The sequence below is a fragment of the Ursus maritimus genome, unplaced genomic scaffold, assembly GCF_017311325.1.
Source record: "Ursus maritimus isolate PB19 unplaced genomic scaffold, ASM1731132v1 scaffold_25, whole genome shotgun sequence".
Taxonomy (NCBI): Eukaryota; Metazoa; Chordata; class Mammalia; order Carnivora; family Ursidae; genus Ursus; species Ursus maritimus.
The window spans coordinates 11,474,523-11,486,643 of record NW_024425008.1 but is presented as its reverse complement, the minus strand read 5'-3'; the positions used below and the strand labels follow the sequence as shown (position 1 = coordinate 11,486,643).

Here is a 12,121-nt window from a genome sequence, read left to right as displayed (position 1 = left end):
TTTGAGTTTAAAAAATAACATCTTATTGTGCATTTTGGTTTCCTTTGGTTTTTCTTCTATTTTCAGTATTTATTCATTCACCCATCCAGCCATTGAATGCGCTCTGATGAACTTTGGTCATCACTGGAAATTCCTCCAACTTGCAGTTTCTCCATCTTTAGCATCTATATTTATCATTTTAGATTCTTTCCACTTATTTATTCATTCTACATGTGGACATGTTTCTTAGTGATATCTGTGATATGTAACAGTTTATCACGCACATGGACAATTTAGTTCCATTTTCTTTGGTGTTATTTTCACTGTTTCCAAAGTAATGTTGCTTAGTCTGCTTTGATTTTTGTTTCACAATATGTGCTATTTATTCTCTATTTGCCTGTTCCTCCAGATTCATCCCCAGGCTTTCTTTTCTCTGCCTGGTACACTGAAAGGCTGACCCCTATGAATTGCAATATTTGTGCTCTGTTTCCAGATGCCTTCTGATTGGATTTGGCCAATGAAAGGCACCAGGAGGAGGTAAGAATAAGGGAAGGAGAGAAAAGTCTAGGTAGTTCTTACTGCCTTTCTCCCTACTTTAGTGATGCAGTTCTGACACGAGCTTTGTCTCCTAGACTATACCTCTTGCAGGGTGACCCCTGCTCCATTTCAGCTTTGACTGGGCTTAGGTGATGCTATTACCTATCTACTGTCTGTCTTTCTGTCTTTCTGTCTTTCTGTCTTTCTATCTATCTATCTATCTATCTATCACCTATTTATTTGCATTATTCCTTAAATCAAAGGGACTGTAATGGTTTTCTCCCATTGCTAATCTCTGGGTATTTTAAGATCATTGTTGGTTCCTTTAACTCAGTCCACTGCTCTGCAAATAGTCTCCTTATAAAGGCCTTCCAGGTGAAACACTCGAGTGGAATTACATTTCCTGCCAGGACTATAAGTGACACAGATTTTTACTAGATATATCCCTGGAAGATAGAATATCAAGGCTGGATTCTGGGACTGAGTTGTTCACATATTTAAGGAATGCACAGATGACCTCTATGCCTGGTAGCTACTGTGACACTGGTAATCCACAGCAAGTACGGGCATCACAATTATTCAAATTATTACTGGTGTCGCATGGGATGGCATGTCTGTGGAGGGGAACACTTTAGATGATCAAATGGGGTGCAACAATGACAATTATGGTTTTTACAAAGACTGCAGGATGGTATGACTTTTATGGCTATATTAAAGAGGTTACCAAAAAAACCTTACTCATGATCTTGATTATTCAAACTCAAGGTCACAGTAGAAAATTTGACAGCTATATGGGGAAACAAGAACCCTCACTTCATACCATACAGAGAAATAGAAATTTCACACAGAACTGTGTAACAAATCTAAAAAGAAGCTTCTAGAAGAAAATAGGAAAATACCTTCGTAACTTTGGGATAGCCAAGACTTCTCAAATAGGATATAAGAAGAAGCACTAACCATACAAGCGAAGATGGACAAAATGAACTTCTAAAAATTAGTAATTTTGCCCCTCACAGGACACCATAAAGAGAATAGAAAAGACAAGCCATTGGTTGGGAAAAGATGTTTGCAAGTTATGTTTCTAAAAAGGACTCATGTCCATAGTACATTAACAACTCATGGAAATCAATAAAAAAGTCATTCCAATAAAAACTTTGGCTAAAAAGAGACTTGAGATAATTTACCAAAAAAGATATAAAAATCAACCAGTGAACATAGGAAAATGTGCTCAACATCATTACTCACGCAAACAAAATCCTCAGTGGGTACAATTACATGCTCATCACAACGACTTGCTATTTAAAAGACTAACAATACGAAGTCCTGCTGAGAGGGGGAGCGACTGGAATTCCTTCATATTGCTGGCGGGACAGTCATTGTCCCTACATTGCTGGTAGGGAAAATGTTGACAGAACTTAATATTTTCGTCCACAAAATCTAAACAAACATACTTTATGACGCAGCAGGTCTATTCTTAGGTATATTCCAAATAGAAGTGAAAGCTCCATCCGGCAAAAGACTAATACAAAAATTGTCCACGGCTTCTCTATAATAAGCCTCAAATAGAAACAACGTAAATACCTAGTAGGAGTGGAATAGATAAATATAGTATTCAGGCAATGCAAGACTACACGGCAGTGAAAAAGAACAAATTGCTAACACATACATCACTGTGGAGGAATCTCACAGTTATAATGTTGACTGAAAAAGAAAAAAGTCAGACATAAAAGAATATATATATATACTGCAAAATTGTATTTACGTGGAGTTCAAAACCAGTTAAAACTAATCTATGGTATTAGAAGTCAGAATAATGGCTACCCTTAGAAGTACACTGATGGCAAAGTAGCATGAGGGAACTTTCTGGAATACTGCAAATGTTCCGTACCTCACTCTACTTTCCAACCCCTCCTAATATCACTCATAGTCATTTTTGTTTATTTTGTGATCAAATGATGGCTGATCATTGGATTCTCAAGTGCTACTGCACAACTACTGTCTCAAGAAGTATTCCAGCAAATACACCAGAAAGATTAACCCGATACTAACAGAAATTGAGTAAAGGTTTTGTTGACAGAATAGAGAATGCATAAACACAGTGGTGAAGATCTGGGGAAACGGGATATGAATTTGGTGGTCTCTTCTTATCCTTGAACAAGGAAGGACCAATGAGGAGATTTCATGATGATAACACTGAATTCTGCTGGTGGGCGTCAAGGACACAATACTGAGTTTAAAGAAGCTTGCTTTTTGAAGTCATATCAGAAACCTTTAAAAAGCTTGTTTAAAATCATGTCAGAGACCAGAAGAAACTAGTTTGAAGCTAAACAGGCAAGAATGCTGACATATTAAAAACAACAACAACAACAACAAAACCCAACCTCACTCTTGTCTTGAAAACAATCAATGTTTTTCATACTCTGGTTAGACCTAATCAGGTATCTCCAAGTTTAGCCCAAATTCCAAATTTACCCAATAATCTACAAAAGTGCAACTTAAGCACTGTTTGGAGAGCCCGTATTTCTGAAGGTAGATCTCCTCGCCTATTAAGTTCCTGAATTTTAGCTTTATTTCTTTATACGATTGATAGCTTCATTGTCTTATGAATACCTGACAAAATGGACCAAAAAAATATGTATGAAAACTATCATCCTCTCTGAGGAAAACATAGGAGTAGATCTTCACGGCCTTGGATTAGGCAACGAATGGTTCCTTAGATAGGACACCAAAAATATAAACAATAAAAGGAAAAGTGAATTGGACTTCATCAAAATTAAAAATGTTTGTGCATCAAAAAGGACCATCCAGTAAGTCAAAAAGATAACCCACAATGAGAGAAAAGATATCCAAATCGTGTATCTGAGAAGGGACTAAGAGCCAAAATATATAAAACACTCTTACAACTCAACAATAAAAAGACGACCCACTTTTAAAATGGGCCAAGGGTTTGAACAGACATTTCTCCAGAGAAGGTGTACAAATGGTCACTAAACACATGGAGAGTTGCTTTACATCATTAGTCATTAGTTAAATGCAAATCAAAACCACAATGAGATACAATTTCTTACCCACTCAGGTAGCTAAAATAAAGACAGTAACAAGTGTCGGCGAGGATGTGGAAAAATAATGCTCCTACGTTGCTGGTGGGAATGTAAAACGGTACAGCCACAGCTTGGCAGTTCCTCAAAATGTTAAACACAGAGTCACCATATGACCCAGCAGTGAGACTCCTACATATATACCCAAGGGAATGGAAAGCATATTTCTACACAAAAATCTGAATGTAAATTGTTCATAAAAGCATTATTCGTAAGAGCTAAAAACTGTTTAAACATCGCCCCTCAACCCAAATGTCCTAATAAACAAAATGCACCATATCCACTTGAATATTATTCAGCCACAAAAAGGAAGTACTGATTACCTGCTACAACACGGATAAAACTTGAAGACGTGCTAAGTGAAATAAGCCAGTCACGAAAGGACAAAAAATGTATGATCCCACTTACAGGAGGTACCTAGAATAGTCACATTCATAGGGCCAAAAGTAGTTGTGAGAGGCCGGGGGGCAGGGGAGAAAGAATGGGGAGTTGTTGTGTAGTGGGAAGACGGGAACGTTCTGGAGGGAGATGGCTGGTGGTGTTTGCACAACAATGTGAATGCACTTGATGTCACCGCACTGTACAGTCAAACATGGTTAAGATGCTAAATTTTGTACTAAGTATATTGTACCACAAAAATAAGTAGCAAAAAACAAAAACAAAATCACCAGCAAACAGTCGAAAAAGGAAAAAGAACAATATGCCAAAACATACACAATAAAGCACTAAGGAAAGAAAGAGAAAATTTTGGTGTAACAGGTCACACTACTCTACACCCGGGCCTTTGAGGTCATATTAAGAGAAGGAAGATAGGGGCGCCTGGGTAGTGCAGTTGTTAAGTGTCTGCCTTTGGCTCAGGGCGTGATCCCGGCGTTCGGGATCGAGTCCCACATCGGGCTCCTCTGCTAGGAGCCTGCTTCTTCCTCTCCCACTCCCCTGCTGTGTTCCCTCTCTCGCTGGCTGTCTCTCTGTCACATAAATAAATAAAGTCTTTTAAAAAAAAAGAGAGAGAGAAGGAAGATAAATCACCGAAATCCTAAGGTCTTGGTAGTATGCTCCTATCAAGAGAGAAGCAGGCAATGGATACGACGGTACTCAAAGGAAAAAATCAGGCCCTCTCGAGTGTAGCCGGGTCTACCACCTTCCAAGGCACTGTACTATGAGAACAAGTCCAAGTGCTACCTGGATGAGGGGAAGCAAACAGGTCTCAAGAATAATTCACCTACATTACATCAGAGCAAATAAAAGGTCTGACCCGTGCTGCACACACTGTAATGATGAACTGGAGAAAAAGAAAGGAAGAGCAGAGATAGAAAGAAGGCATGAAGAATGAAAAGGGGTAAAGAGGAAGGTGGGGGGATAGCAGAGGGCAGTGGGGAAAGAAAAGGCAGAGAAGGTACTAACAGCATATAAAAGATATAAAGAATCCAGTGAAGACGAAGCCTATCCCAGGAGCAGGTTAAAAATTCCCCCATATTTTGCATCTAAGGGCCTTAATAAATTAATAGATTCAACAAAACAAGACCTCAAAGACCTAATAATTGAGTAACAAAATAAAATGAGAATGCAGATCATAGAGATACAGACATAGATGGAGAACTATGTTCCTTTATCATTGTAGGCTCCAACACTGGTTCACAAAATTCAACCGAGTTGGAAAAGATTGGGCATCTGTCAGTAAAGTCAATCAATACGAGCTGTTTCTTTTACTGCACAAATAAACTGAGAGGAGCGATGTAGGCTCAATCAATGAAATCGCAAAGTTAAAGTAGACGGAGAGCCACATAACATTTACACAACGTCACCTCTTACAAGTTGGGTGATTTCAGTGGCATCAATTTTATTTGTAAAAGTAGGCTAATATTACCTACTTCAGCCAGTGCTGTGAATGTTAAACAAGATGATATTGGTAACATGCCAAGCTCAAATGCAGCTAAACAGGAGCTATTATTGTCTTTTGGGAAAGTAAAACATCGCAGAAATTGTAAATGAGCACATAGCATGATGTTCCAGGGTTCCCTTCTTCAGGGCTGTTCATAGGATCCTACTTTTGGAGTTCCTAAAGCTCCATCACCCCCTGGAGGATACGGGGAAGATGGTAGAGAAGGAAGCACCAGGAATCTGTCTCCTCACCCGGACAACAGTTGCATTGGCAGGATCTATCTGATGTAATTATTTTGGAATTCTGGAGTCTGTTGAAGGCTTGCCACTTCCAGAGGAAGGCTTGGATGGTAAATTGTGGTTAATTTCAGCCCTTAGCAGTAGCTACTCATCAGCCACTAGAGGCACGGGGCAGGGCTGTGCACAATTTCCTGGGGCAGTTTACAGGAGCCAGGGTGGGCAAAAAGGACCCTGTCCTCCAAATATTGGGGATCTGTGCTCTGATCGCTTCATGATAAAAGCACTTAACAGACTAGGAATAAACGAGATTATCTTAGCATAATAAAAGCCATATATGAGTAATCCACAGTGAACATTATGCTCAATGGTGAAAGACTGAAAGCTTTTCCTCTAAGATCAGGAATGAGGCAAGGATGTCTGCTTTCACCACTTCTATTCAACATAATATTGGAAGTTCTAGCCAGAGCAATTAGTGAAGAAAAAAAAATAATAAAAGGCATCCAAATCACAAAGGAAGAAGTAAAATCATCCCTCTTCACAGTGATAGGATCCTGTATGTAGAAACCCTAATGATTCTAAAAAAAAAAATTATTAGAATAAATGAATTCATCAAAGTAGCACAATGTAAAATCGATACACAAAAATCAGTTGTATTACACTAGCACTAAATAATCAGAAAAGGAAATTAGGAAAACAGTTCCGTTTATAATATCATCCAAAAAAATATGTAGGAATTACCTTAACCAAGGAGATTTAAGGCAACCCACAGAAGGGGGGAAAAAACATCAGCAAATTTTTGATAAGTGATTAATACCCTAAATATACAGAGAACTACAACTCAGCAATAAAAAACAGCAACAAGCAATCTGATTAACAAATTGGCAAAGGACTTGCGAAGAAATTTCTGCTAAGAAGATACACAGATGGCCAATAAGCAGAAGAAAAGATGCTCAGTCATTAGGAAAATGCAAATCAAAACTAAGAGACACTACACTTCACACCCATTAGCATGACCACTATCAAAACAAAAACAAAAAAACTGAAAATAACAAGTGTTGGCAAGGATGCAGAGAAATTAGAACTCTTTTATACTGGCAGTGGGAATGTAAAATGATACAGCTACTGTGGAAAAGAGAATTGTAAGGTCTCAAAAAATTAAAAACAGAGCTACCGTATGATGCAGGAATTCCACTTCTGGGTATATACCCAAAAAAAACTGAAAGCAGAGTTTCAAAGGGATATTTGTATACCTATGTTCATAGCAGTGCTACTCAAAATAGCAAAAACATGAAAGCGACACAAATGTCCCTTGTTGGATGAACAGATAAGCAAAATGTGATATACATACAACGCAATATTATTTAGCCTTACAAATGAGGGAAACTCTGATACATGCTACAACATGGATGAACCGTGAGGACATTCTGCTAAGTGAAATAACCCGGTCACAAAAGGACAAATACCGTATGATTCCACTTATATGACGTACCGAGAGTGGTCAAAATCAGAGAGACAGAAAGTAGAATGGTGGTTGCTCGGGCTGTGGAAAGGGGGGAAATGAGGATTTATTTTTTATTTTTATTTCTTAAAGATTTATTTATTTATTTGAGAGAGAGCGTGAGTGAGAGAGAACGAAAGAGTGGGCGGGGGAGGGGTAAAGGGAGATGAGAATCTTAAGCAGACTCTGTGCTAAGAGTGGCGCCTGACAGGGGGCTCCATCTCATGACCCTGAGATCATGACCTGAGCCTAAACCAAGAGTCAGTCACCCAACTGGCTGTGCCACCCAGGAGCCCCATTAGGATTTATTTTTTAAGGGATATAGAGTTGCAGTTTTACAAGATAGGAAGGGTTCTGGAGATGGATAGTGTCGATGGCTGCAGAAATTTTGAATGTATTTAATACCACCAAACTGAATACTTAAAAATAAGTAAGATAGTCAACGTCATGTTATGCGTATTTTACCACAATGAAAATAATTTTTAAAAATCTGTTGCCTCTAATAGGTTTGAGACTTAAAGACTAGTTGATTAATATGGTAGCTTTTTTCCATGTATGTTCTAATCCCTGGCTCACATGTAGTTCTTACACCAATGAAAGTGAATTTCTTACCTGCCTTTGTCAAGTAAACATTTCCACTTTGGGAAACAAACGTAATATCTGAAGTATAAAAACTGTGGTAAGTATTCTTTATGATATCATCATGAAAATCAGCTAATAATTCGAAAGTGTTGCCACCGTCGATTGAAAGCCACACCTAAGGGAATAAAAAGATAGTACCTCACTGAAGAGGCTGCCATCTGACAGCACTAACCTAATCAGCCTGATCCTCCTACGTAAGAAAAGTCCCACGGTCTTTCCCATACTCCCACATCCATCCCATGCGCGCACGAACACACGTACAGACGCCTTACCCACGTGGTCAACACTCTAGCTAGCTCCTTTCGAGGGTCTGGATGACAGTGTTGGGGGCAGAGTCTCAGGTCAACACAGTGTGCATAGTGAGTGTATAAAAGAATGAAGTCATCCTAACATCTCCCAAGCAGGGTCCCCTTGATCATAAAAGGATAAAGGGCTGGGTGTACTTGGATGGGAAGGAGAGAGCTTACCTCATACTAATGTAAGTCTTTAGGTTCCAGGCATCTGGAAAATATGTATGTGATCAAGTGTTGTGTGCAGGACCCCATGGACACTTACGCAGGTGTGTCCTGGGACCTTAGCAAATCTTCATATATCCTCCACCATGGAAGGTTCTCTATTCCCTCATCTTTCACTTACCAGTTGCTTGGAGATAACTCGGATCCTGTACTGGATGAATCCTGCTGGCTTGCCACCTCTTTTACTGGCCTAAGTCTTACTCAGATGAGGATTTCAGGGTTTTAAAGTTCTTTTTAAAAAATTAATTTTAATGACAAATTATACCTGAAAATAGGCTTTTCTTAAATTTAAAACATTGTAAATGCAGCTGAAGTCTCTCTGACCACCATCTAAATAATTTTCCTTTTTTACCTTATGTTATATAATTGTGGTCTCCTCTGTCCCTTCCCAGAGGTAACCACTGTTTTATATTCTAAAATTCTATATATTACATATACGTATATATATTCTATATATTCTATATTTTCTGTAGCTATATCTTTCTATATCTGGGTGCCATACTAGCTTTAGACTAGCTTTATCCTCGCCCTGGATTACATGTTTAGGGCATACATATTACAGAGAAAATGTATTAAACAACACATGGAGATTTCTATTGCTCAGAAATTAGTGCTCATTGCTGGCATAGCACAATCGATACTCCTAGACACAGGATAGGGGGGCCTCCAATTTTACTCTGGCTTGGCTCCTGCGAATGTTACTAGTGAGTGTGGTGGTGGGTGGGTGGGTGAGGGAAGGTACTTTGAACAATGCATTCGAAATGTCATTATACTGTACCCATTGTTCTATAAGTTACACTTGCCACTCAACAGAAAGCTCAGATCATTTTATGATAGCTCCTGTGGATCTTCACATTCTTCTATATTGCTGCATAGTATCCAATATTTCGGCTACACCATACGGGAGATACTCTATTTTCCTACTAATGGGCACAAAGGTTGTATCAGAATGTTTGCTGTTACAGACAATACTGCAAGGAGCATTCATTCACCTGTCTCTCTGTATTAATGTGAAAGAGTATCTCTAGTGCAGATGCTGAAAAACTGAGTTGCTGAGTCAGAGGCTATGCATATTTGTATAGTTTTAATTGAAATGTTAAAATGCTTTCCAGTTTCCCTGAACCACTTTATATTCCCATTAGCAGTGTATTCCTAAACCTCACAAATACTTGATATTATCAAAAATTTACTTTTCATATTTACTGATTACCTGAATGAAAACAATGGCATCTCATTGCATTTTTTTCAATTTTAAATTATTGATCCATGTACAGCTCACTTTTATCTTTCTTATGTTATTTCATAATATAATGAACATGTGTGAACTGACATTCTAACCCAGGAACTAGCATGTTGCTAGTACTTTGCATTTTCTTCTTTCTCTCCAATCCTGTCATCCTGCATCTTCCCTCAGAGATGTATCATGTTCTGAAATGAAATTTGTGTTTTCATTCCCTTAGTTTTTTTTTTTAGTTTTAGCAATATATATGTATGCGTGTTTAAATAACATATTGCTTAAATTTACTTTTTGCTCTTTATAAAAAGATACCATCCGTATATTGTCTTCTAAAACTTACTTTTCCTCCTCTCAACATTATTCACTTATATTCATACTGCTGCACATAGCTCAGTTCATTTGCTTTTATATTGCTGTATAATAGTTCATTATGTGAATCAACTGCAATTTATTTATTTATTCTCCTATTCCTGGTCATCTGGATTATTTTCAGTTATTTAATGCTATTACTAACAGTGCCATGATGAAAATTTTAAAATATTTCTTCATATATGTGTTTCCCTGGCCAAAAAAGTGAAATTGGTGAGTCATAGCACATGCAACCATTATAATTTACAGGATAATAATGCCAAATTGCTTTCCAAAATAGTTTGTAGTAATTCATTCTCCAATCAGCAAAGGATAAGAGATCTGACTGATCCATATTCTCGTCAACATCTCATGTTGAGATGACTGTGTGGGTTTCCATCTTCCTTCTGTTAATACAGTGTATTACATTTATTAATTTTCATATGTTGAACCATCCTTGCATTCCAGAATTAAATCCTACTTGGTCATGGTATATATAATCCTTTTAATGCACTCTTTAATTCAGTTTGCTAGCATTTTGTTGAAGATATTTGCATGAATGTTCTTCAGAGATATTGATTTCTAGTTCTCTTTTCTTATAGTACACTTATCTGGCTTTGGTATTAGGGTAACACTGGCCTCAGAGAGTGACCCTGAAAATGTCCCTTCTTCTTCAATTTTTTGGTAAGAATTTGAGGAGGATTGGTGTGAATTCTTTAAATATTTGGAACAATTCGATCAAATCAATTCAAAGCCTTCTGGTCCTGGGATTTCCTTTGTTGGGAGATACTTGATTACTGAATATTTGGAACAATTCAATCAAATCAATTCAAAGCCTTCTGGTCCTGGGATTTCCTTTGTTGGGAGATACTTGATTACTGAAATTTCTAGTGAAGTCCTTTGCCAATTTATTAATGAGATTGTTTTTTAAATTGCTGAGTTGTAGAAGTTCTCTATATATTCTGGATATTAATCCCTTTTTCAATCTTGTAACTAGTTTTTGGTCTGTTCAGATTTTCTATTTCCTCGTGAGTTACTATTGGTAGGTTATGTGTTTCTAGGAAATTATCCATTTCTTCTAGGTTATCCAGTGTGCTACCATATAATTTTTCATAATCTCAAAATCCTTATTTCTGTGGTATCATTTGTAATGTCTCCTCTTTAATTTTTTTATTTTAGTTGACTTCTCTTTTTTTCTTACTGACTATAGCTAACGGTTTATCAATTTTGTTGAACTTTCAAAGAACCAGCTCTTAGTTTTATTGATTTTTTTCTATTATTTTTGTATTCTCTATTGCATTTATCTCTGCTCTAGTCTTTATTATTTCCTTCCATCTGCTAACTTTGGGTTTGATTTGCTCTTCTTTTTATAGTTCCCTAAATTGTAAGGTTAGGTTGTTGATTTGAGATTTTTCTTCCTTATTAATGTGTATGTTTATAGCTATAAACTTCCCTATTAGTATTGCTACTGCTGCATCCCATAAATCTGCTGTGTTTCATTTTCATTTTATTTTTCTTAAGATATTTTCTAGTTTCCCTTCTGACTACTTCTTTGACTCATTGGTTGTTTAAAAATGTACCGGGTGTTAAAACCATACGTTACCTTGGAATTAACTTAACCAGAGACGCAAAGGACCTATATTCTAGAAACTATAAATCACTCTTGAAAGACATTGAGGAAGACATAAAAAGATGGAAAAATATTCCATGCTCATGGATCGGAAGAATCTTAAGCAGGATCCACTCCCAGCACAAAGCCCAATTTGGGCTTGATCTTACAACCCTGATTATGACCTGAGCCAAAATCAAGAGTTGGATGCTCAAGCAACTGAGCCGCCCAGGGGCACCTCAAATCGAAGATTTTTTAATTGATATTTGAATAAAAGAAGAAATAATACCAATAGAAAAGTATGTTTACGTCTTTTGAACTCAAAGTTAGTTTAATAGTAAAATGTATCTTATTTTTTTTACTTTTTGAATACAAATAATCTTTCCTTCTGAATCTGGTGCTTCCTACTGAACTATTGGTTTTGCAGTACTAGATTAAATGGAAATCCTCAACTAAACTGATGAAAGAAGTCGTAGTTCTGAGTAAATTTAGCTGCATCCCTGCTTTAGTCTTGGAGTAGAGACTGTTCTTAAAAGC

At 37.3% G+C, this 12,121-nt stretch overlaps 1 protein-coding gene across 1 annotated transcript in view; it reads right to left on the bottom strand.

Annotated features, from left to right (window-relative positions):
- CATSPERB (cation channel sperm associated auxiliary subunit beta) overlaps positions 1-12,121 on the bottom strand; it is a 105,828-nt gene that overhangs the window by 45,255 nt on the left and 48,452 nt on the right. The window contains exon 14 of the mRNA XM_008698580.1: positions 7,846-7,990. Within this exon, the coding sequence (XP_008696802.1) occupies positions 7,846-7,990 (145 nt within the window). The remainder of the gene's footprint in view (positions 1-7,845; positions 7,991-12,121) is intronic.